The sequence below is a fragment of the Somniosus microcephalus genome, unplaced genomic scaffold, assembly GCF_052327205.1.
Source record: "Somniosus microcephalus isolate GS21.2 unplaced genomic scaffold, FLI_Smic_1.0 scaffold709, whole genome shotgun sequence".
In the NCBI taxonomy this organism is placed as follows: domain Eukaryota; kingdom Metazoa; phylum Chordata; class Chondrichthyes; order Squaliformes; family Somniosidae; genus Somniosus; species Somniosus microcephalus.
In genome coordinates this window covers 69638-95946 of record NW_028225896.1, presented here as the reverse complement: position 1 = coordinate 95946, position 26309 = coordinate 69638, and the positions used below count along the sequence as shown (strand labels likewise).

The following is a 26309-nucleotide window of genomic DNA, read 5'->3' as shown; positions in this document are numbered from 1 at the left end:
GGTTAAAGAGGAATTAACACAATGGTAAGGAAGGATATTAGCTCTGATGATGTGGAATCTGTATGGGTAGAGCTGAGAAATACCAAGGGGCAGAAAACGTTCGTGGGAGTGGTATATAGACCTCCAAACAGTAATGCGGAGGTTGGGGATGGCATTAAAAGGGAAATTAAAGAAGCGTGCAATAAGGGCACAGCAGTCATCATGGGTGACTTTAATCTACATATAGATTGGGCTAACCAAATTAGTAACAATACTGTGGAGGAGGAATTCCTGGAGTGTTTACGGGATGGTTTCCTGGACCAATATGTCGATGAACCAACCAGAGATCAGGCCATCTTAGACTGGGTATTATGTAATGAGAGGATTAATTAGCAATCTTGTTGTGCGAGGCCCCTTGGGTCGAAGCGATCATAATATGACAGAATTCTTCATTAAGATGGAGAGTGAAGTAGTTGACTCAGACTAGGGTCCTGAATTTAAGTAAAGGAAACTATGATGGTATGAGGCGCGAGTTGGGTAGGATTGATTGGGGAATGTTACTCAAAGGGTTGATGGTGGATAGGCAATGGCAAACATTCAAAGATCGCATGGATGAACTACATAATTTGTTCATCTCTGTTTGACATAAAAATAAAACAAAAAAGTTGACTCAACCATGGCTAACAAGGGAAATTAGGGATAGCATAAGATCCAAGGAGAGGACATATAAATTGGCCTGAAAAAGCAGCAAACCTGAGGTTTGGGAGCAGTTTAGGATTCAGCAAAGGAGGACAAAGGGATTAATTAAGAGGGGGAAAATAGAGTATGAGAGTTTGCTTGCAGGGAACATATAAACTGACTGTAAAATCTTCTATAGATATGTGAAGAGAAAAAGTTTGGTGAAGTCAAGTGTAGGTCCCTTGCAGTCAGAATCAGGAAAATCTATAATGGGGAACAAAGAAATGGCTGACCAATTAAATACATACTTTGGTTCCGTCTTCACAAAGCAGGACACAAATAACCTCCCAGAGATGTCGGGGAACATAGGGTCTAATGAGAGGGAGGAACTGAAAGAAATCAGTATTTGTAGGGAAATTGACGGGATTGAAGGCTGATATATCCCCAATGCCTGATCCTTTACATCCTAGGGTACTTAAGGAAGTGGCCCGAGAAATAGTAGATGCATTGCTGGTCATCTTCCAAAATTCGATAGACTCGAACAGTTCCCATGGATTGGAGGGTAGCTAATGTTACCCCACTATTCACCAAAGGTGGTAGATAGAAAACGGGGAATTACAGACCGATAAGCCTGACATCGGTAGTGGGGAAAATGCTAGAGTCCATTATAAAAGATGTAATAGCAGAGCACTTGGAAAACATGGATTTACAAAAGGTAAATCGTGCTTGACTAATCTACTGGAATTTTTTGAGGATGTAACTGGTAAAATAGGTAACGGAGAACCAGTGGATGTGGTGTATTTGGACTTTCAGAAGGCTTTCGATAAGGTCCCGCATAAGAGATGAGCATGTAAAGTTAAGGCACATGGGCTTAGGGGCAAGGTACTGACTTGGATAGAGAACTGGTTGGCAGACAAAGCAAAGAGTTGGAATAAATGGGTCTTTTTCTGAGTGGCAGGCAGTGACTAGTTGGGTACCGCAGGGATCGGTCCTCGGACCCCAGCTATTCACAATATATATAAATGATCTAGACGAGGGAACTAGATGTAATATCTCCAAGTTTGCAGACGACACAAAGCTGGGTGGGCGTGTGTGCTGTGACGAGGATGCTGAGAAAGTCCAGTATGATTTGGACAGGTTGGGTGATTGGGCAGAAGCATGGCAGATGCAGTATAATGTGGATAAATGCGAGGTTATCCACTTCGGTGGCAAAAACAGGAAGGCAGATTATTATCTGAACGGTAATAGATTGGGAGAAGGGGAAGTGCAACGAGACCTGGGTGTCCTTGTGCACCAGTCGCTGAAGGTAAGCATGCAGGTGCAGCAGGCGGTGAAGAAGGCAAATGATATGTTGGCCTTCGTAGCGAGAGGGTTCGAGTACAGGAACAAGGATGTCTTGCTGCAGTTGTACAGGGCCTTGGTGAGACCACATCTGGAGTATTGTGTGCAGTTTTCGTCACCTTATCTGAGGAAGGATGTTATTGCCATGGAGGGAGTGCAGCGAAGATTCACCAGACTGATGCCTGGGATCAGGGTATTGGTGAGGCCACACCTGGAATACTGCGTGCAGTTTTGGTTTCCATATTTAAGAAAAGATATACTTGCTCTCGAGGTGGTTCAGAGAAGGTTCACTCGGCTGATTCCGGAGATGAGGGGGTTGACGTATGAGGAAAGGTTGAGTTGGTTGGGACTCTACTCATTGGAGTTCAGAAGAATGAGAGGTGATCTTATCGAAACATATAAGATTGTGAAGGGGCTTGATCGGGTGGATGTGGTGAGGATGTTTCCACTGATGGGTGAGACTAGAACTAGGGGGCATAATCTAAGAACAAGGGGCTGCCCTTTCAAAACTGAGATGAGGAGAAACTTCTTCACTCAGGGTAGTAAATCTATGGAATTTGCTACCCAGAGAGCTGTGGAAGCTGCGACTTTATATAAATTTAAAATGGAGATAGACAGTTTCCTAGCAGATAAGGGAATTAGGGGTTACGGGGAGAGGGCAGGGAAGTGGAGGTGAGTCTAGATTCGGATCAGCCATGATCCTATTGAATGGCGGAGCAGGCCCGAGGGGCCGTATGGCCTACTCCTGCTCCTACTCCTGATCCTACTTATGTTCTTATGATGGCAGGAATGACATATGAGGAGAGATTGGGTCGATTGGGCTAATACTCGCTGGAGTTTAGAAGAATGAGAGGGGATCTCATTGAAACTTGTAAAATTCTAACAGGACTAGACAGACTAGATGCAGGAAGGATGTTCCTGATGGCCGGGGAGTCCAGAACCAGGGGTCACAGTCTAAGGATAAGGGGTAAGCCATTTCGGACAGAGATGAGGCATTTCTTCACCCAGAGAGTGGTGAACCTGTGGAATTCTCTACCACAGAAGGCAGTAGAGGCCAATTCATTAAATATATTCAAGAAGGAGTTGGATATATTTCTTAAGGCTAAAGGGATCAAGGGATATGGGGAGAAGGCAGGGACAGGGTACTGAATTTGGATGATCAGCCATGATCTCATTGAATGGTGGAGCAGGCTCGAGGGGCCGAATGGCCTACTCCTGCTCCTATCTTCTATGTTTCTATGTTTCTATTCCAAGCTGCACTCCGTGACAAACTGCACCATGTTGTGAATTACAATTCTGAACTGGACGCTGGATTTACTGAGTTATTTTCTATCAGTAAATCTATTTCTGAATTTCACGATGGCAGTTGAATTAAATGATTATCGTTTTAGTAAAAACTGATAAAATGATACGTAAATCTTATATTTTAATGATTAGTAAAATTATTTTGTGTTGTCAGAAAAAAGTTTCTTGTTGGTCCCATGATCCAGGTGTATGGATACATACAATTCCATAACAGTAACAGATTTGATAGTTTAAGACAATCTGATTTTTCAGCGGTCACAGGGTGAATCTCCAACAATGTGACCTATTTTATTGATGTATTTCTGTAGATGTGGCGCTGCTTAATGTTCTGTACAGCTGGAACTGGCGGTGGATTCAGTAAACCCACAGTGTCAGGTCTGGTGGTGTAAAAAATCCGTTATTGGAATTGCAGCTTCATGGTTAGAAACACTGGCTGAATGTTCAGGGTTAATGTTCTTCACTAAACTCTGAACATGTGATGCTGGTTTTGTTATTTCCGTTTTCAGTTATTGTCGGTGAGTGATTTCCTCTATTGTCAGGGTAACAATCTGTCAGATCTCAGTACAAGAGGTCTTGGCTCCAATTTATATCTGAAAGACTGTGAAACATTCAGTGTAAACTGTCCATGTACTCGGCAGTCCAGGAGTAGGAACCTGTTGGTTCTGAGCAGTAGGGTATGCAGATACATATCATTGGTAAGACTTCCTGTTAGCATGGTTTAGTAACTTTCTTTTTTAAATTTGATAAACTGTCTCATTATATTCTTGAGTAGTGAATATTGTTGCACATGTTGTTCAGTTCTGGGCACCACCCCTCAGGAGAGAGATGTTGGCCTTGGAGGGGATGTAGCGTCGATTCATCGGATGATACCTGAGCTAAAATGGTTAAATTATCAGGACAGGTTGCAAAGACTAGCCTTCTATTCCCTTGAATATAGAAGATCAGGGGATGATCTAATTGAGGTGTTTAAGATGATTAAAGGAGTTGACAGGATAGATAGAGAAAAACTATTGTTCCTCTGGTGGGGGAGTCCTGAACAATGAGGCTTAAACTTCAACTTGGAGCTAGGCTGGCGCTCTGTGACTGAGGGAACTCGGCTCCATTCAGCACACAGCCCGACAGCAGATGCCCAGCCCCGAGTTTAGATCACAGCGAGGGAGGGAGGGTCACAGCGCTGGTTAGTAACTCTGCAGAGAAAATGGCGCATTTCCGTCTACAGGAGTGAGAAAGAGGAAGTCTCAGTTCTAATGATTTATATCACAGGGAGGGGTGTTAATGTGCAACAGAATCGGTCTGCAATGGATGGCAGATTCCTGTCAGCATCAGGTCCCGGGGAATGAGCTGAACCGACTCAATACAGGGGCTGGTCTGGGGGTGGAGGGCACGGTGGGTTCATCAGGTCCCTGGGAATGAGCTGAACCGGTCACAATACAGGGGCTGGTCCGGGGGTGGAGGGGGCGGTGGGTTCATCAGGTCCCGGGGAATGAGCTGAACCGACTCACAATACAGGGGCTGGTCCGGGGGTGGAGGGGGCGGTGGGTTCATCAGGTCCCGGGGAATGAGCTGAACCGACTCACAATACAGGGGCTGGTCCGAGGGTGGAGGGCGCGGTGGGTTCATCAGGTCCCGGGGAATGAGCTGAACCGACTCACAATACAGGGGCTGGTCCGGGGGTGGAGGGCGCGGTGGGTTCATCAGGTCCCGGGGAATGAGCTGAACCGACTCACAATACAGGGGCTGGTCCGGGGGTGGAGGGCGCGGTGGGTTCATCAGGTCCCGGGGAATGAGCTGAACCGACTCACAATACAGGGGCTGGTCCGGGGGTGGAGGGGGCGGTGGGTTCATCAGGTCCCGGGGAATGAGCTGAACCGACTCACAATACAGGGGCTGGTCCGGGGGTGGAGGGCGCGGTGGGTTCATCAGGTCCCGGGGAATGAGCTGAACCGACTCACAATACAGGGGCTGGTCCGGGGGTGGAGGGGGCGGTGGGTTCATCAGGTCCCGGGGAATGAGCTGAACCGACTCACAATACAGGGGCTGGTCCGAGGGTGGAGGGGGCGGTGGGTTCATCAGGTCCCGGGGAATGAGCTGAACCGACTCACAATACAGGGGCTGGTCCGGGGGTGGAGGGGGCGGTGGGTTCATCAGGTCCCGGGGAATGAGCTGAACCGACTCACAATACAGGGGCTGGTCCGGGGGTGGAGGGGGCGGTGGGTTCATCAGGTCCCGGGGAATGAGCTGAACCGACTCTCAATACAGGGGCTGGTCCGGGGGTGGAGGGCGCGGTGGGTTCATCAGGTCCCGGGGAATGAGCTGAACCGACTCACAATACAGGGGCTGGTCTGGGGGTGGAGGGCACAGTGGGTTCATCAGGTCCCGGGGAATGAGCTGAACCGACCCACAATACAGGGGCTGGTCTGGGGGTGGAGTGCACGGTGGGTTCATCAGGTCCTGGGGAATGAGCTGAACCGACTCACAATACAGGGGCTGGTCCGGGGGTGGAGGGCGCGGTGGGTTCATCAGGTCCTGGGGAATGAGCTGAACCGACTCACAATACAGGGGCTGGTCCGGGGGTGGAGGGCACGGTGGGTTCATCAGGTCCCGGGGAATGAGCTGAACCGACTCACAATACAGGGGCTGGTCCGGGGGTGGAGGGCGCGGTGGGTTCATCACGTCCTGGGGAATGAGCTGAACCGACTCACAATACAGGGGCTGGTCCGGGGGTGGAGGGCGCGGTGGGTTCATCAGGTCCCGGGGAATGAGCTGAACTGACTCACAATACAGGGGCTGGTCCGGGGGTGGAGGGCGCGGTGGGTTCATCAGGTCCCGGGGAATGAGCTGAACTGACTCACAATACAGGGGCTGGTCCGGGGGTGGAGGGGGCGGTGGGTTCATTGGCAGTTGGGACAGAAAATGGTGCATTTCCGCCCAGAGCAGTGAGAATGGGGGAGTCTCGGGAGGGCTGAAATTTACTGTGAGCAAAATCTCCAAACTGAACACACAGCCCCGGAACTGGGGATCTGAGGAAAATCTCCAAACTAAACACACAGCCCCGCAACTGGGGATCTGAGGAAAATCTCCAAACTAAACACACAGCCCCGCAACTGGGGATCTGAGGAAAATCTCCAAACTAAACACACAGCCCCGCAACTGGGGATCTGAGGAAAATCTCCAAACTAAACACACAGCCCCGCAACTGGGGATCTGAGGAAAGGGACAAAATCAAACAAATACTCGGCCTTAAAATTGAATTTTTAGTAAGCAGATAAGACATCTAAATTACATCATTTCACGCTTTCAATCAAAATTCTAATTTTCTGACCTGCCATAATTAGATCTCCCGGTGACTGATGGAGTGATTGAGGAAGCTGGAAGTAAACAGAGACTGCAGACTGAGGAACAACAGCCGGTGAACCAGCACAGGATTGTCAGAACACCCATCGGAGAGAACACTTCCGATTCAAAGAGCTTCCAGAGATCAACTGGGGAGAAAGGTAAGAGTCCCATTGACTCAGATACACACTGGTCCTGGAGATGGACTGGGGAGAAAGGTCAGAGAGAGTCCCATTGACTCAGATACACACTGGTCCTGGAGATAGACTGGGGAGAAAGGTCACAGAGAGTCCCATTGACTCAGATACACACTGGTCCTGGAGATGGACTGGGGAGAAAGGTCACAGAGAGTCCCATTGACTCAGATACACACTGGTCCTGGAGATGGACTGGGGAGAAAGGTCAGAGAGTCCCATTGACTCCGATACACACTGGTCCTGGAGATAGACTGGCGAGAAAGGTCAGAGAAAGTCCCATTGACTCAGATACACACTGGTCCTGGAGATGGACTGGGGAGAAAGGTCAGAGAGAGCCCCATTGACTCAGATACACACTGGTCCTGGATATGGACTGGGGAGAAAGGTCAGAGAGTCCCATTGACTCAGATATACACTGGTCCTGGAGATGGACTGGGGAGAAAGGTCAGAGAGAGTCCCATTGACTCAGATACACACTGGTCCTGGAGATGGACTGGGGAGAAAGGTCAGAGAGAGTCCCATTGACTCAGATACACACTGGTCCTGGAGATGGACTGGGGGGAAAGGTCAGAGGGAGTCCCATTGACTCAGATACACACTGGTCCTGGAGATGGACTGGGGAGAAAGGTCAGAGAGTCCCATTGACTCAGATACACACTGGTCCTGGAGATGGACTGGGGAGAAAGGTCAGAGAGAGTCCCATTGACTCAGATGATGTCCCCACACTATTACTGCAGATTTGGTTTCCCCAATCTTTACATAGCTTAAAATCCCCCATGATTACTATATTACCCTTGCTACATGCACCTCCAGTTCCCTGAATTATACGCCGCCCTACATTACAACTACAGTTTGGGGGCCTATAATCACCTCCAACCAATGTTTTCTGACCCTTGCTGTTTCTTGGCTCCACCCAAACTGATTTATTTGCTTTATTTTTGGAGCTAAGATAATTTCTCCCTCCTGTCTTTATCCCATCCTTTATCGATGTGAGACCAGAACTGTGCCCGGTACTCCGGTGTTGTCTCACCAAAGCCCTGTACAATTGTAGCAAGACTTCCTCACTGTTGTATTCCAACCCCTTGTAATAAAGGCCAACATGCCATCCGCCTGCCCAATTGCTCGCTGTACCTGCATGCTAACTTTGTTTCCTGTACGAGAACACCTAAATCTCTCTGAACACCAACATTTAATAATTTTTCACCATTTAAAAAAAGGTTCTGTTTTTCTACTCTTCCTACTAAAGTGAATACGCACACATTTCCCCACATTATATTCCATCTGTCACCTTACTGCCCGCACACTTAGACTGCCCATATCCCTTTGCAGGCTCTGTGTCCCCATAGCTTACTGTCCCACCTAGCTTTGTATCAGCAGCAAACTTGGATCCATTGCACTCGGTCCCTTCATCTAAGTCAGTAATATAGATTGTAAATAGCAGAGGCCCCAGCACTGATCCTTGTGGCACCCCACTAGCCTGCCAAGCTGAAAATGTCCTGTTTATCCCTACTCTGTTTTCTGTCAGTTAACCAATCCTCTATCAATGCTAATAGTCATAACGGCACAGAAGGAGGCCATTCGGCCCATCCAGTCCATGCCGGCTCTCTGTAGAGCAATCCAGTCAGTCCCATTCCCCCGCTCTATCCCCGTAGCCCTGCAAGTTTATTTCCCTCAAGTGCCTATCCAGTCTCCCCTTGAAAACATCGAGTGGCTCCGCTTCCACCACTTCCGTCGGCAGCGAGTTCCAGGTCCTCACCACTCGCTGCGTAAAAAGGTTTTTACTCACATTCGCCCCCTGTACCTCTTGCCCAAAACCTTAAATCTGTGTCCCCTAGTCCTCGTACCATCCATTAGTGGGGACAGCCTTTCCCTGTCTAGCCTATCCAAACCCATCATAATCTTGTACACCTCGATCAAATCACCCCTCAACCTCCTTTGTTCTAATGAAAACAAATCCAGCTTCTCCAACCTGTCCTTGTAGCTAATATATTGCCCTCACCCCCATGAGTCCTTATCTTGCATAGCAGCCTTTTATGTGGCACCTTATCAAATGCCTTTTAGAAACATAGAAGATAGGAGCAGGAGTCGGCCATTCGGCCCCTCGAGCCTGCTCTGCCATTCAATGCGATGATGGCTGATCATCCAAATTCAGTACCCTGTCCCTGCTTTCTCCCCATACCCCTTGATCCCTTTAGCCTTAAGAAATATATCCAACTCCTTCTCGAATATAGTTAATGAATTGGCCTCCACTGCCTTCTGTGGTAGAGAATTCCACAGGTTCACCACTCTCTGGGTGAAGAAATTCCTCCTCATCTCTATCCTAAATGGCTTACCCCTTATTCTTAGACTGTGACCCTTGGTTCTGGACTCCCCGGCCATCAGGAACATCCTTCCTGCAACAAGTCTGTCCAGTCCTGTTAGAATTCTATAAGTTTCAATGAGATCCCCTCTCATTCTTCTAAACTCCAGCGAGTATAAGCTCAATCGACCCAATCTCTCCTCATACGTCATTCCTGCCATCCCAGGTATCAGTCTGGTGAATCTTCGCTGCACTCCCTCCATGGCAAGAACATCCTTCCTCGGATAAGGTGACCAGAACTGCACACAATACTCCAGATGTGGTCTCACCAAGGCCCTGTACAACTGCAGCAGGACATCCTTGTTCTGTACTCAAACCCTCTTGCTACAAAGGCCAACATACCATTTGCCTTCTGCACCTGCATGCTTACCTTCAGCGACTGGTGCACAAGGACACCCAGGTCTCGTTGCACTTCCCCTTCTCCCAATCTATTGCCATTCAGATCATCTGCTTTCCTGTTTTTGCCACCAAAGTGGATAACCTCGCATTTATCCACATTATACTGCATCTGCCATGCTTCTGCCCAATCACCCAACCTGTCCAAATCATACTGGAATTTCTTGACATCCTCCTCACGGCACACACGCCCACCCAGCTTTGTGTCGTCTGCAAACTTGGAGATATTACATCTAGTTCCCTCGTCTAGATCATTTATATATATTGTGAATAGCTGGGGTCCTAGGACCGATCCCTGCGGTACCCCACTAGTCACTGCCTGCCACTCGGAAAAAGAGCCGTTTATTCCAACTCTCTTGCTTCCTGTCTGCCAACCAGTTCTTTATCCAAGTCAGTACCTTGCCCCCAATCCCATGTGCCTTAACTTTACATGCTAATCTCTTATGTGGGACCTTATCGAAAGCCTTCTGGAAGTCCAAATACACCACATCCACTGGTTCTCCCTTATCTATTCTACCAGTTACATCCTCAAAAAATTCCAGTAGATTAGTCAAGCACGATTTACCTTTTGTAAATCCATGTTGACTTTGTCCGATCATATCACTGTTTTCCAAGTGCTCTGCTATTACATCCTTTATAATGGACTCTAGCATTTTCCCCACTACCGATATCAGGCTTACCGGTCTATAATTCCCTGTTTTCTCTCTGCCACCTTTTTTGAATAGTGGGGTAACATTAGCTACCCTCTAATCCATGGGAACTATTCCAGAGTCTATTGAATTTTGGAAGATGACCAGCAATGCATCTACTATTTCTAGGGCCACTTCCTTAAGTACCCTAGGATGTAGCTTATCAGGCCCTGGGGATATATCGGCCTTCAGACCCATCAATTTCCCTAACACCATTTCCCTACAAATACCGATTTCTTTCAGTTCCACCCTTTCATCAGACCCTATGTTCCCCGGCATCTCTGGGAGGTTATTTGTGTCCTCCTTTGTGAAGACAGAACCAAAATATGTATTTAGTTGGTCTGCCATTTCTTTGTTCCCCATTATAAATTCCCCCGATTCTGACTGCAAGGGACCTACGCTTGACTTCACCAATCTTTTTCTCTTCACATATCTATAAAAGCTTTTACAGTCAGTTTTTATGTTCCCTGCAAGCTTACACTCATATTCTATTTTCCCTTTCTTAATTAATCCCTTTGTCCTCCTTTGTTGAATCCTAAACTGCTCCCAATCCTCAGGATTATTGTTTTTTCTGGCCAATTTATATGCCCTTTCCTTGGGCCTTATGCTATCCCGAATGTCCCTTGTTAGCCACGGTTGGGTCACCTTTTTTGTTTTATTTTTATGCCAAACTGGGATGAACAACTTCTGTAGTTCATCCATTCGGTCTTTGAATGTTTGCCATTGCCTATCCACTGTCAACCCTTTGAGTCCCCAATCAATCCTACCCAACTCGCTCCTCAGACCATCGTAGTTTCCTTTATTTAAATTGAGGACCCTTGTCTCCGAGTCAACTACTTCATTCTCCATCTTAATGAAGAATTTGATCATATTATGATCGCTCCGACCCAAGGGGCCTCGTACAACAAGATTGCTAATTAATCCTTTCTCGTTACATAATACCCAGTCTAAGATGGCCTGATCTCTGGTTGGTTCCTCGACATATTGGTCCAGGAAACCATCCTGTAAACACTCCAGGAATTCCTCCTCCACAGTATTGTTACTAATTTGGTTGGCCCAATCTATATGTAGATTAAAGTCACCCATGATGACTGATGTGCCCTTATTGCACGCTTCTTTAATTTCCCTTTTAATGCCATCCCCAACCTCCGCCTTACTGTTTGGAGGTCTATAAACCACTCCCACTAACGTTTTTTCCCCTTAGTATTTCTCAATTCTACCCATACAGATTCCACCTCATCAGAGCTAATATCCTTCATTACAATTGTGTTAATCCCTTCTTTAACCAGTAATGCTACCCCACCTCCCTTTCCTTTTTGCATATCTTTCCTGAATATCGAATACCCCTGGTGAGTTCCCAGTCCTGGCCTTCCTTGAGCCACGTTTCTGTAATCCCAACCAAATCATGTTTGTTTACTTCTATTTGCGCAGCCAATTCATCCACCTTATTACAAATGCTCCTCGCATTAAGACACAAAGCCTTCAGGCTTGTTTTTTTAATGCTCTTAGACCTATTAGAATTATTATTTACTGTGGCCATGTTTGATTTAAACTGTTGATTTCTCTGTCTGCCACTTTTGTTTTTCTCCTTCCTATCTTTTGCTTTTATCCTTGTTTCCCTTTCCTCTGTCTTCCTGCTCAGGTTCCCAACCCCCTGCCATTTTAGTTTAAACCCTCCCCCACAGCACCAGCAAACACTCCCCCCTAGGACATTGGTTCCAGCCCTGCCCAGGTGCAGACCGTCCGGTTTGAACTGGTCCCACCTCCCCCAGAACCGGTTCCAATGTCCCAGGAACTTGAATCCCTCCCCCTGGCACCATTCCTCTAGCCACGTATTCATCTGAAGTATCCTTCTATTTCTACTCTGACTAGCACATGGCACTGGTAGCAATCCTGAGATTACTACCTTTGAAGTCCTGTTTTTTAATTTATCTCCTAACTCCCTATATTCCGCTTTTTAGGACCTCATCCCACTTTTTACCTATATCGTTGGTGCCTATGTGCACCACGGCAACTGGCTGTTCACCCTCCCCTTCCAAGATGTTCTGCAGCCGCTTGGAGACATCCTTGACCCTTTCACCAGGGAGGCAACACACCATCCTGGAGTCACGTTTCCGGCCGCAGTAACGCCTATCTATTCTCCTTACAATTGAATCCCCTATTACTATAGCTCTACCCCTCTTTTTCCTCCCATTCTGTGCAGCAGAGGCACCCCTGGTGCCAGGAAGTTGGCTGCTGCTGCCTTCCTCTGCTAAGCCATCCCCCCCAACAGTATTCAAAGTGGTGTATCTGTTGGAGAGGGGGATGGCCACAGGGGACCCCTGCACTACCTGCCTGCGCCTAGTACTCTGCCTGTTGGTCACCCGTTCCCTTTCTTCCTGTCCAACCTCTACCTGCGGTGTGTCCAACTCCGTAAATGTGCTATTCACGATGTCCTGAGCATCATGAACGCTCCAGTATGCATCCAATCGCAGCTCCAGTGCCGCAATGCGGTCTGTCAGTAGCTGCAGCTGGATGCACTCCCTGCACATGTAGTTGTCGGGGACACAGGAAGTGTCCTTGAGTTCCCACATATCGCAGGAGGAGCAGATCATGGGGCCCGGCTGTCCTGCCATGACTTACCCTTTAATTAATTGAATTTAAATTAAATCAATCAATCCCACTAATTACACTACAGTTAACTGGTTTACCAGCAGTCCCTGCTACACTAGAGAGACCTTAGAAACTATAAACCAGAGTTAAAGTTTAAAAAAGAGAGAAATATTCACCAACCAATCACTTACCTGCTTCCTGGTGACGCCACAATTTGATTACTTTTTACCTCTCTTCCCCTGCTGTTGAATTGGTCGGGCCTCGTTCGCTGAATCAGCCGCCGCGCCCCAACTGCCGCCGGTTTTTGAAACTCCTCAGCTGCTCGCTCGCAGGTCCGCTCTGGTCGGGCCTCATTCGCTGAACAGCGGGAGGCCGAGGACAGCGCGGACCTGCGAGGAGTCGGCAGCAGTGAGGAGGCCGATACTTATCCGGCGAATTCCAAAAGAACAGCAAAATCAAGGAGTGACGTCACAGGACTGCAGGAAAGAGTCTGAGAGCGGGAGCAGTCAAACTACAACTGTAAAACCGCTAAAGTGACATCACAACCAGGGAAGGAGCTGATTGGTAAGTAGGACCTGGTGAGTATTTCTACAGTCCAGTCGTTAAAGTAAAAGTAAGGTCTCTAGTTTAGCGTAAGTAGTGTTTAAAGGGAAGTAAGGTCCCTAGTGTATTTAATATTTAAAGGGAGTAAATTAAGGGTAGGACTTGGCAGAGCAGCTCAGCAGTGTGGAGTGCTCCTCCTGTGCTATGTGGGAGGTCAGGGACACTTTTGGTGTCCAGGGCGAACATGTGTGCAGGAAGTGTCTCCAGCTGCAGCTACTTGCAATCTGCATTTTGGAGCTGCGGCTGGAGTCACTGTGGAGCATCCGCGAAGCTGAGTTCTTCATGGCTAGCTTGTCAAACGACGTTGTCACACCGCAGGTAAAGAGTGCACAGGCAGACAGGAAATGGGTGACTGCCAGACAGAGTAAAAGAACTAGGAAGGCAGTGCAGGAGTCCCCTGGGTCCATCTCTCTCCAACAGATTTTCCGTTTTGGATACTGCTGGGGAGATGCTTTCTGAGGGGAATGCAGCAAGAGCCCAGTCCGTGGCACTACGAGTGGCTCAGCTGCACAGGAGGGGAGCAAAAAGAGTGGGAGAGCAATAGTGATGGGGGATTCTATCGTAAGGGGAACAGATAGACGTTTCTGTGGCCGCAGACGTGACTCCAGGATGGTATGTTGCCTCCCTGGTGCCAGGGTCAGGGATGTCACTGAACGGCTGTAGGGCATTCTGAAGGGGGAGGGCGAACAGTCAGAGGTCGTGGTTCACATTGGTACCAAGGTCATGGGTAGAAAGCGGGATGAGGTCCTGCAACAAGAATTTAGGGAGCTAGGTAGCAGATTAAAAAGCAGGACCTCAAAGGTTGTAATCTCTGGATTGCTCCCGGTGCCACGTGGTAGTGATTATTATAGGAATAGGTGGATAGAGCAGATGAATGCGTGGCTGAAGAGTTGGTGCAGGAGGGAGGGCTTTAGTTTCCTGGATCACTGGCTCTGCTTCTGGGGAAGGTGGGACCTGTACAAGTCGGACGGGTTGCACCTGAATCGGAACGGGACCAACATCCTTGCAGGGAGGTTTGTTAGTACTGTTGGGAGTTTAAACTAACTTGGCAGGGGGATGGGATACAGAGTGGAGCTACAGTAGAGGGTGATGCACAGCCAAATATAGAGGAAAAAACAGGTCAGCCTGCAAGGCAGAGCAAATATGTAACCGCACAAGGGAGTATGGCAAGGCTGGATGGCATTTATTTTAATGCAAGGAGTCTTGCGAGTAAGGCAGATGAATTCAAGGTGCTGATGAACACATGGGAGTATGATATTGTTATCACAGAGACATGGTTGAGGGAGGGGCAGGACTGGCAGCTCAGTATTCCAGGGTATAGAATCTTCAGGCAAGACAGGGGTGTAAAAGAGGAGTGGGTGTCGCAATATTAATCAAGGAGTCAATTACTGCTGTAAGGAGAGATGATATCTTAGCAGGTTCTCATTGATTTATCTCCAGAAGGTTCCTGAACACCGGCGCTAGACTGATTCGCCTGTCGTTCATTGGTTTACCACACGCCCCGTTTTTAAACAAGGGGGTAACATTTGCAAATCCCCAGTCCTGTGGCACCACTCCCCTATCCAAGGAGGATTCAAAGATTGTGGCCAGAGCCTTCCTTCTCTCGGTAACCCAGGATGCATCCCATCCAGACCATGACACTTCCACTTTGAGCGCTGTCAACTGTTTCACTACATCCTCTTGGTCTATTTATATCCTGTCCAATTTCACTACCACCCTCTCCTTCACTGTAACATTGGCAGCATCCTCTTCTTTAGTGAAGGCAGATGCAAAGTACTCATTCAGTACCTCAGCCATGCCCACTGCATCCACCAGAAGATTGTCCTTTTGCTCCTTAATCATCGCACCTTTCCATTGACTCTCCTTTAAGGCTTTACATGTTTAAGAAAGATTTTAATGTTCCCTATTCTATTCCCACTAATCTTTCCTCAGTTTTTCCGTGCCCCTCTTAGTTTGTTTTTGATTTCTCCTCTGTACTTTCTGTATTCAGCTTGATTCCCTACGGTGTTGCTGCTGTTGTCGTGTGTTTATTATACCAGAGTCTGCGTGTGTCAAACAGCAGAAAACTCCATCTTACAAGGTCTCAAATTGGGTTATAACTTAATGCCGGCAAATAACATCAACTTAAGTTTGGAGAAATTACTGATCCGGGACTGAATCGCTTTCACATTTCCCCAGTGGGGAAAGGGAAGGACGCTGACTGAGAGTTTGTTAGACACACAGCGGGACACGTGCACACGTGGAGAATTATAATTGTAAAACAGCAGTCAGATCAAACCAGTTATGTATTTGTCATTTCCAGATACTGTAAGACCCCTAAAGATAGTACGTCACCAATCTGCTTAAAGTTACACCACTGTTAATATTAGTGGAGCAGTGGTGAATGTCCTCCCCTCCTACAGTGCTCGTTAGTCAAGTGCTGACACCATGAGCCATGTCCTCGGCTTTTATTTGCTATTCCTCTTGTAATAAAGCCAAGAAAGTTATGTTAAATTGTTATAAAAGACTGGTTAGGCCTCAGCTGGAGTATGGTTTGCAATTCTGGGCACCACACTTTAGGAAGGATATCAAGGCCTTGGAGATGGTGCAGAAGAGATTTGAGAGAATTGTACTAAGGATCAGGGACTTCAGTTCTGGGGAGAGGCTGGTTTGTTCTCTTTAGAGCAGAGTTGGTTAAACGAAGATTTTATAGAGCTGTTGAAACTCATGAATGGTTTTGATGAGTAAATAAGGAGGAACTGTTTCCATTGGCAGAAGGGGTCAGTAACCAGACGACGCAGATTTAAAGTGAGTGGAAAAAGAGCCACAGGCGAGGTGAGGTAACATTCTGTTACACAGCGAGTTAGTGAGATCTGGAATGCATTGTCCGAAAGGGTGGTGAGGTAACATTGTGTTACACAGCGAGTTAGTGTGATCTGGAATGCATTGTCCGAAAGGGTGGTGAGGTAACATTGTGTTACACAGCGAGTTAGTGAGATCTGGAATGCATTGCCCGAAAGGGTGGTGAGGTAACATTGTGTTACACAGCGAGTTAGTGTTGTAGTGGCGCTTCTTAGTTTCCAAACAGGCAGGCCACTGGGCTGTGGGGCTTTTAACATCGAGTAGACGCGTGTCGAAATAAAACGTTCCCAAACGTAGCTTTGTCTTTTAAATGGTTTACTATAACACTTAACAAACAGAATTACAAAGCAAACACGTATAAACGAACATGGTCAAAAACTGTACTGCTCCAAACCTCACAGCTTCTGCCTCTTTCACCACGTGCAGTTTAAAACTGTAAGATGGCTGCACCCATGTGTGGCTTAGGGACTGTTCCATTGTGGCAAGAATGAAGGGGGTGTCGGACTATACTACTGGAGCAAGAAAATAGGGGGTTTCTTAATACAATAAGTCGTTCAGGTAAATTAACTATTATGCCATTTAGCCACTGTTTTAAAGTATTTTCTTAAGCTTTTATGGCTCTTACATTCCGGCCCCTAATTGACTAGGCACATGAAGCATATCAATTACTCAAACATTAAGAGTCATAAACTAATGAGTTCAACATATTTACAATACAAGTGTCCACTTTTTTCTTTCGTTCAGGAGCTTTTCACGCTGCTTCTTGTAGCAGGCAGAGCTTTGTGATCGGTCTCTCCAGGGTACTGGTCTTGGTTTGCAAACAGACGCGACGAACGACGCCTCTGGAGTCTGGCATGGTCTTAATTATTTTTCCCATCAACCAAGAATTTCTAGGGGCTGAATCATCCACAATTAAGACAATGTCTCCGACGATGAAGTTCCTCTTTATTTTGGACCATTTTTGATGCTCCTGTAGCAGAGGTAAGTATTCTCTTGTCCATCTGGTCCAGAAGAGGTCTGACATATACTGAACTTGCCTCCACTTCCGACGGGCATACAGATCTTCCTTTTTGAAGACTCCCGGGGGCATGGCTGGCTGTGTTTTCAACAACAACAGGTGGTTCGGAGTCAGGGCTTCGAGGTCATTGGGATCATCTGATGTCTTAGTTATCGGTCGGTCATTAATGATGGCTTCGACCTCGCACAGAACGGTTTGGAGTCCCTCGTCGTCCAGCGCTTGCTGCTTCAGTACAGAACTGAGTAGTTTTCTTACGGTGCGTATCTGTCTTTCCCAGACACCTCCGTGGTGGGATGCAGCCGGAGCATTGAAGATCCACTTAATTCCTGTTTGCATCATGGCTTCCTGTATTTTAAGCTGATTCCAACCTTCAATAGCTTCCCGTAGTTCTCTCTCCGCTCCGACGAAATTAGTGCCATTATCAGAACGCATAATGGACACCTGTCCTCTTCTACAGACAAAGCGCCGCAAGGCGTTAATACAGGAATCAGTGTCAAGCGTGTGTGCCACCTCAATATGAACTGCTCTGATGGTCAAACAAGTGAAAAGCACACCATATCTCTTGACAAGGCTCCGTCCTCGCTTTACCTCGAAAGGCCCAAAATAGTCCACCCCTACGTTTGTAAATGGGGGCTTGTCTGGTAACAAACGGTCTTCAGGCAGGTCTGCTATTTTCTGCTCCCCAGCTCTAGCGTGTAACCGTCTGCAAACAATACATTCAGAGAGTATTTTTCTTATTACGGAATTAGCTCCTGGAATCCAGTATCTTTGTCTTAGCTTCGCAAGCACGTGATTCCTCCCACTGTGTCCAATACTCTGGTGTATATGCTGAAGAATGAGAGTAGCAACCCGGAGGTCCTTAGAAAGGATAGCAGGATGCTTGGCCTCCTCTGGCATAGCAGATTTGTTTAGTCTCCCTCCCACCCTCAGTACTCCATCTTGCAGTGTAGGGTCCAGCTTGTAGATATGACTACCTTTCTTGATTGGAGTATTTCGCTGTAGAGCTTCGGTTTCTTCTGGGTATCTTTGTCTTTGACTGAAGCAAACTATCTCCTTCTCAGCCTTGGCCAAATCCTCCACGGTCAATGAATTCTTGCTCAATGTGGTCTTGTGCTGATGCATATACTGCTGTAGAAGCATTCTCTGCTTATCAGGGTTACTTTCAGACTGACTGATAGTGGCTCGGTACTCTTTTCTCTTACCGCTCAGGTGTAGCAGCAACTCTTTCAACCTTAGAAACCATGCAACTGCTTTCCTCAACTGGTGCCATCCTGAGAAATGGTTAACAAGCTTGTTCACTGTGTCAAAGTTCTCTTTCGTAGTTATGAAATTTACTGTGACTGATCTCTTGACTTCGACGTCGTCTTCAGTAATCTGACTTGGCATATCTGGTCTTTCTGGCCATGATCTCTCTGTTTCCAGCAGATAACTTGGGCCTTGTATCCAAGTTTCACTCCTCATGAAGTTTTCAGCCTTCAATCCCCGTGAGGCTTGATCTGCTGGGTTTAATGAGGTGTTTACATACCTCCATTGAGATGGTTGTGTAGCTTCTCGAATGGATGAGATTCTGTTTGCTACGAAGGTCTTGAAGCGTATCTTCTCATTCTCTATATACTTCAGCACCGTCGTGCTATCCGTCCAGAAGACAGATTCTTCTAATGGGAGCTGTAACTCTTTACGCATCACCTGGTCAACTTTAACTGCAACAACTGCTGCCGTCAATTCCAGTCTCGGGATGGTGACCTGCTTCAGCGGAGCCACCCTGGATTTTCCCATGAGGAAGGCACAATGTTTCTGGCCCTGTTGATTTGTCAGCAAGAGGTAGGTAGCCGTGCCATAGCCGTCCTCACTGGCGTCCGAGAAATGATGTAGTTGAGCCGTCTTTGTAACTCCAAAACTCGCGGGCTTGATGCATCTACTGACGTTGAAGCTAGAAAGTTGTTGCAAATCTGTCAGCCATCTGTGCCATCTCTGAGCTTGACCTTCTGGGATATCTTCATCCCATCCTCTCTTGTCTCTACACAGCTCTCGTAGCATCAGCTTCACCGGCAGAATGAGTGGTGCCAGGAATCCGAGAGGGTCGTAGATGGAACTGACCACGGAGAGAATCCCTCGTCTTGTGGATGGTCTTTCGTTCACCATTATCCTGAAGTTGAACGTGTCTGACTCGATGCACCATTGTACACCAAGAGCTCTCTCGATAGGAAGGACATCGTGGCTCAGGTCCAGATCTTTGACTTCAGTGGCTCTTTCCTTTTCTGGGATAGAAGCTAGAACTGCTCTGCTGTTGCTTATCCACTTAGTCAGATGGAATCCTCCATTCGAACACAGAGTTCTAAGGTCTCTTGACAGTGCGATGGCATCGTCTTCTGTTGACACGGACTTCAGACAGTCATCGACATAAAAGTTTCTGAAGATTGTCTCCACAGCCTCGGATGGTGCTTTGCCCTTGCCATCTTCTGCAGTTTTTCTGAGAGCGTAGCTTGCACAGCTGGGAGATGATGTGGCTCCAAGCAGGTGTACGGCCATTCTACATTCCACCATAGCTTGACTAACGTCACCATCTGGCCACCAAAGGAAACGCAGAAGATCAGCATCTTCGTCAGGGATTCTGACTTGGTAGAACATTGATTCTATGTCTGCCATCGTGGCAACGAGCTCTTGTCTAAACCTAGTCAAGACGCCAATGAGGGTATTAGTAAGATCAGGACCTTGAAGCAGCTGGTCATTCAATGAAGTTCCTCTGAATGAGGCGGCGCAGTCAAACACTACACGGATCTTTTTCTTCTTTGGGTGATACACCCCGTGATGAGGAATGTACCGGACCCTTCCATCGTCTCTGTTCAACTGTTCTTCGGGCACTTTTACAGCATAGCCTTTCGCTATGATGTTTCTCATGAAGTCTTTGTAGTCTTCGTGAAAGTCGGGGTTCTTGTTCAGCTTTCTCTTTAGACTGATGGCGCGTTGCTCTGCTATGCAGCGATTGTTCGGCATCTTCGCGGTGTGTCTTCTCCGTGGCAAACCAATGTGATAGTGGCCATCAATGAACTGTGTAGACCTTGTCATCAAACCCATGAACTGATGGTCTTCTTGTGACATCTCTGTCTTTTCCTCACAGCTGCGTTCTGAGAAGTCTGCGTTGAACTGCTGTATCAACAGCTCTTCAATGCTTGCGATAGAGATGCGATTAACTGTGACGTTTTGTCGTTCCTCCTTGTTCGACTTGTGGCCATCATCTCTCCTTACCGGTCCATTGATTACCCATCCAAGGGCTGTCCTGACGGCGTAGGGTCCGTCATCCTTGCTGTTTATCACCTGCCATGGCTCCATAGTTTTGTAGGCATTGGTTCCAATTAATAGGCCAATTTCTGCTTCAATGTATGGGAGACGCACCTTTTCTAGGTAGGGCCATCTATCCACATCCTTCTGCAGGGCTAGGTTCCCTATTCTAACAGGAATCTCCCTCTGTGTGAAAACATTAGGCAGGTCTATGAAGTCCTTCTCTTCAAGTCCACACACTTCTAGGTCTGACAGGATATAGCTTTGCATTGACTTCTCATGACCCATGGTGCGTAATAGGATTTCTGTTCTTCTGCCTCTAACGTTCAGCTGTCGCATGAGTGATTCTGTGCAGAACGTTGCTGAACTACCTGGATCCATGAAGGCGTAAGTCTCCACAACCTTCTCACTCCTCTTAGACTTGATCCTTACTGGTACGATGGCAAGAATACAGTCACTATCACCGGCCCCAGTGAGTCCACAAGTCTCTGGTTCTAGCGACACCAGAGCACTTGAAACAACCTTCTCGTCGGTATTGTTTTCTTCACTCTTCTTAGAGACTTGTTCTTCTTTATGGATATGCAGCAGACTGGGATGTTTCCGAGTGCACTCTCTGCATGTTGTTCTTTGCTTACAGTTTCTACTCAGGTACCCCTGAGAGAGACATCCAAAACATAGGCCGTTGTACTTCAGGAATTCGATTCTGTCCTTATGTGGCTGTGCTTTGATGTCGCTGCAGAAATCCAATGTATGATTCTTCTGGCAGAATAAGCATGGCTTCTGAAAGGCATTAGCAGGCGTCACTGTGCTGCTCTTTTTGGGAGATGAGTTCTGGGGCCTTTCTTCCTCGGCCTGAGTGACGATAGTTGCAAAGCTGCTTCCCCTGGAACCACCTTTCCTGAGAGTCTTTGATTCAGCAGGCTTGGCTTTCACTCTTCCATCGGTGGTCGGGCTGACATCCTGGATGTTTCCAAACAATGGGTCCCTAGCAATTTTAGCCTGTTTGTCTATGAAATTCACTAAGTCTGCAAACCTGGCTCTACTTTTCCGTCTCTCCATTATCTCAAAGGCTGTTCTTCTCCATTGTTCTCTCATCCTGTAAGGAAGCTTAGAGATGACGATTCTCATAGTCGTAGGATTGTCCATCTCTTCCATGAATTCAACATCCTCCATGGTGTTGCGACATCCTATGAGGAAGAGAACATATGCGTTCAATGCCTCTCCGTCTTCCGATCTGATCTGTGGCCACTTGGTAGCCTTTTCGATATATGCAGTGGCTATCTTCAGCTCGTTACCATAGTGCTCCTGCAGCAACTTCCTGGCTTCTATGTATCCCCAGTCCGGTCTCATGTGTTCACAGCTTCTGACCAGGTCTTGTGGTTTACCACTGGTGTACTGTCCCAGGTAGTACAACTTATCACTGCTGCTCTCTGTCTTGGAGTCAATGGCTTGTTCAAAGGATCTGATGAAGGGCTTATACTTGAGTGGGTCGCCTTGGAACACTGGTATGTCTCTTTGAGGGAGTCAAAACAGATTCTGTTTTACAAGCATCTCTGTAATTTTGTTCTGACGTTGCATCACTCGGTATAGGCTTCTCCCTGTGTCTTCAGGCCTCTGGTGGTCATCAGCAGGGTCTAGTCTAGACCGTCTGACGTCTGGGGTAGCATCACGTGCTCCTGTTAGTGGAGAGGCCACTCTTCCACGCTGTAATGCCGGGGAATTGCTTTCGGGCTCTGTTGTAACTCTTGAAGGTGCCCTGGATCCAACTCTATGTGGCAACGTTGACTGGCAGTGGCTCCCGCCGTCCCGTGAGCCTTCATAATCTTCGTACGCACTCAACCTGGCATCTGAGACCTCGATAGCTGTTTTCATCTCCAGCCGTTCTTTCTTTGCCTGCACCTGGGCCTGCACTTGGGCCTGCAGTTGGGCCTGTTGGGCCTGCAGTTGGGCCTCTTGGACCTGCAGTTGGGCCTCTTCCTGTTCAAGAGCTTGCTTCTCATCTAAAGATGCTGCGCGCGCCATCAACGCCGCCTGTTCAGCCTCCGCTCTCATGCGTCGCGCCGAGCTTGTGGTAGAAGCGACTGACCTGCGTCCAGAAACAGAGCTACCTTCTTTTCGATTTTTGCTCGGTCTGGCGGAAGTCTCTGAAATGCTATCGTCTGGTCCGACTTCATCGTCAACCTTATCTTTCTCTGTTGTATCAGCATCTTGACGAATTTTTAACATCCACTGCTCCGTGGCCTTGATATAGTCCTTAATGCTGGTTGATTTAAGATCAAACCAGTCGTGCTGATCAGTGTTTCCCTCTTCTTCAGACAGAAGTGCTAATACATCTTCATTGAGTATATTAAATTCTTCATGCAGCTTGGAGAAATCGTAATACATCATGTCTTCAGCTTTCTTAATATTAGCATTATCTTCCATGAGACGATCAATTATCTTCATTTTTCCAGTTATCTGAACTAATTTAGCCTTCCTTGCACCTATGTTTCTATGTAACTTCTCTTCCCTTGCCTTTGGGGTGAGCTTTATTTCCCTCTTGGCCAGCAATCCTTCTGGCTGGGGGAAGCTCCTGGCTCCGTAAGGCCTCGGCCATTTTACCCGCAGCTCTTATTTAGCTTCTCAACAGAATGAACAAAGCAAGTAACAGTCACTGTACCTTCGCTTTCTTAAATTGTCGTCTGGCTCCGTGACCATTCATGTATACGTTCGCCGACGATTCCGCCCCTTCCTTCTTAGGGAGCAAGTTTTTGACTAATGTAGTGGCGCTTCTTACTTTCCAAACAGGCAGGCCACTGAGCTGTGGGGCTTTTAACATCGAGTAGGCGCGTGTCGAAATAAAACGTTCCCAAACATAGCTTTGTCTTTTAAATGGTTTACTATAACACTTAACAAACAGAATTACAAAGCAAACACGTATAAACGAACACGGTCAAAAACTGTACTGCTCCAAACCTCACAGCTTCTGCCTCTTTCACCACGTGCAGTTTAAAACTGTAAAATGGCTGCACCCATGTGTGGCTTAGGGACTGTTCCATTGTGGCAAGAATGAAGGGGGTGTCGGACTATACTACTGGAGCAAGAAAATAGGGGGTTTCTTAATACAATAAGTCGTTCAGGTAAATTAACTGTATTATGCCATTTAGCCACTATTTTAAAGTATTTTCTTAAGCTTTTATGGCTCTTACAAGTGTGATCTGGAATGCATTGTCCGAAAGGGTGGTGAGGTAACATTGTGTTACACAGCGAGTTAGTGAGATCTGGAATGCATTGCCCGAAAGGGTGGTGAGGTAACATTGTGTTACACAGTGAGTTAGTGTGATCTGGAATGCATTGTCCGAAAGGGTGGTGAGGTAACATTGTGTTACACAGCGAGTTAGTGAGATCTGGAATGCATTGCCCGAAAGGGTGGAGGAAGCAGATTCTGTTGTAACATTGAAAAGGGAATTGGATAAATACTTGAAGGGAAAACATTTACAGGGCTATGGGGAAAGAGAGGGACAGTGGTAATAATGGGATCGCTCTTCCAAAGAGTCAGCACCGGTGTGATGGGCTGAATGACCTCCTTCTGTGCTGTATCATATTATGGGTCTATGATGCAGCCTCGCCCAGTCAATGGAGGTGCCTGATGGGCTGAATGACCTCCTGTGCTGTAAAGTCTGTGAGTTGTTTAGTTAATTAATACACAGACTACCAGAGTAACTTAAAACAGGACTTTACTATTCGAAGGTCAGGGCGAATCTGCCAAATAAATCCTGACACAGCACTTATATACCGGTGTGGTCACCGTCGGTATTACAGTATACAGAAGCCAACAAAGTAGTGCCACACCTAAAATAGTTCTCTTAAAGGTGAACGGTTACATACAATGGTTTTCTTAAAGGTAGACGGATACATACACTACAATCCTCCCTTTTTAGCTTACAACATACTTAGTCCCCCATTAAACATAACATATATTCAACTTCATGTAAAACAATTCACAGGTATAATCTATGCGGGAAACAGTTTATAGATTCAGTCTCTGCGGGAACAGTTCACAGATTCAGTCTCTGGTCTTGACTCGGTCCGAACAACATCTCTGTGGTGTAGCCGGTTCACATTGCTAGCGTGACTCATCCAATAGTCTTTCCCTTGACTTAACAGCTTGAACTTCCGTCCTGCTGAACCAGCAGTGCTGACTTTTACAAACAGCTGGACTGCCTTGGTAATTTTTCCTACTTGCCAACTGATTTGGCTCCCTTCGTAGGGCCCACGTACATGATCTGGTAGAAGTGATAATGATTTAGATGGTTATCACCTTCTGCTTCGTCTTTTTCTTTTCTGCTTCTTGGAGACTCTCGGGGCTCCCTTATCAGCTGCCAGCTGTAGCGCCACCATCTCCCTATGTTCCTTAGACTTTAAGTGCTTCATCCTGATTTCTGCACTTTGGGAGTTTTCATCACAAGCTGGGCAGACCAAGTCCTCGTAATATTCCGTGTCACTCAACAGGTCATGGTAATATTCGGTGTCGTCCTGAACTAGTCTAGCGAGAGGGCCCCTGCTACTTCTTCCTTACCCAACTGGACGTTAGCCGACTGTTGTTCCCTCCCTAGACATCTTTCCTGAAGAGACTTCTTCATGCGTTCATATTCATCCCGCTCTTCCTGGGTTTCCTGCAAATCCTTCACTAATGACCTCATTTGTGATTTCAACACTTCCCCTTCCATCGGGGATTGATTGATCGGGCTATTCAATCCTTCTACTGGAGCAGCTGTTTCAACATTCTGTTGTTCACATAGACGTGATTCAGTGTACTTTTGGCATCCCAGTAAAATCTGTGTTGCAACCTCAGCTATTTCCATAACTTTTGAGAGCTCCGAACTCCTTCCCTTTGAAGATTGAAGCTCGTGTTCAGATTGTTCCCATTGCAGAGTCTTGTCCCTCAGCATATGAAGGAGTTGGCTGACCGTTAACTCTTCCACGGGAACACTGTGGATCAGAGTCTTCTCCATTTCATCCACCTTTTCCTCCAATGCTTTCACCTTCTTTTCCTCTTGTACTTTGGCTTTCAGCGCTCGGAGAAGTTGCGCCTTGATGCTCTCTAGCTCATGTTCAGGGGCCATTCTTACAGTCTCTGTGTTTCTTACAGTTTCCTTTTCTTCCACTGAGAGGATTCCCAGTTGAATCTGTTCTTCAAGTTGTTGAACCTCGGTCATTGCCGCCTCATATTTGTCTTGGGTTTCCTTCAATATTTTTGAGTTCTTGGACATCTTGTCTTTCATGTTCTGCCATGTCTTTCACCTCTAATTTCTCATCTATGGATGGAGCTTCTATCGATGAGTCTGTCTTGGCCTTGAGCTCATCAAGAATTTCCTGCAGCCTTTGGACTTCTTGCTCATGTTCAACCTTTAGTTGCTCATATGCTTCTACTGAAACTAGCTTTTCGGAGGTTGCCGAGTTAATCCCCTCCAGGATTGTAGCCTGGGCCTGTTCATACTGTTCCTTCAACTTCTCAAACTCTGCTTGTAAGGAGTCGTAGAGAAGAACGGGAATAAAATCCTGGCTTCCTGAAGATTCCTCTTCATTTGCTCCTTCCTGCAAATATTCTAACTCCTGAACAGCATAAGGGAGATGTGATCGGTAATTGGTCACGATGGCTCTATGGTCGCTCTCTGCTTGAGCTAGCTGCTTCTGTTGTCTTTCCAGATTCTCCCATT

General features: G+C 47.0%; 1 protein-coding gene across 3 annotated transcripts in view; it reads left to right on the top strand.

Moving 5' to 3' along the window:
• The window catches only part of LOC147081173 (NACHT, LRR and PYD domains-containing protein 3-like), a 92559-nt gene that overhangs the window by 2888 nt on the left and 63362 nt on the right, over positions 1 to 26309 (top strand). Inside the window, exons 1-2 of one of the 3 annotated variants that reach the window (XM_085980912.1) lie at positions 3716 to 3998; positions 6639 to 6797. In XM_085980912.1, coding sequence (XP_085837038.1) covers positions 3980 to 3998; positions 6639 to 6797 — 178 coding nt within the window. In that variant the 5' untranslated portion in view covers positions 3716 to 3979. Of the gene's footprint in view, positions 1 to 3714; positions 3999 to 6638; positions 6798 to 26309 lie in introns of those variants that run through there. The other 2 variants (XM_085980911.1, XM_085980913.1) reach the window with 2 other exon arrangements.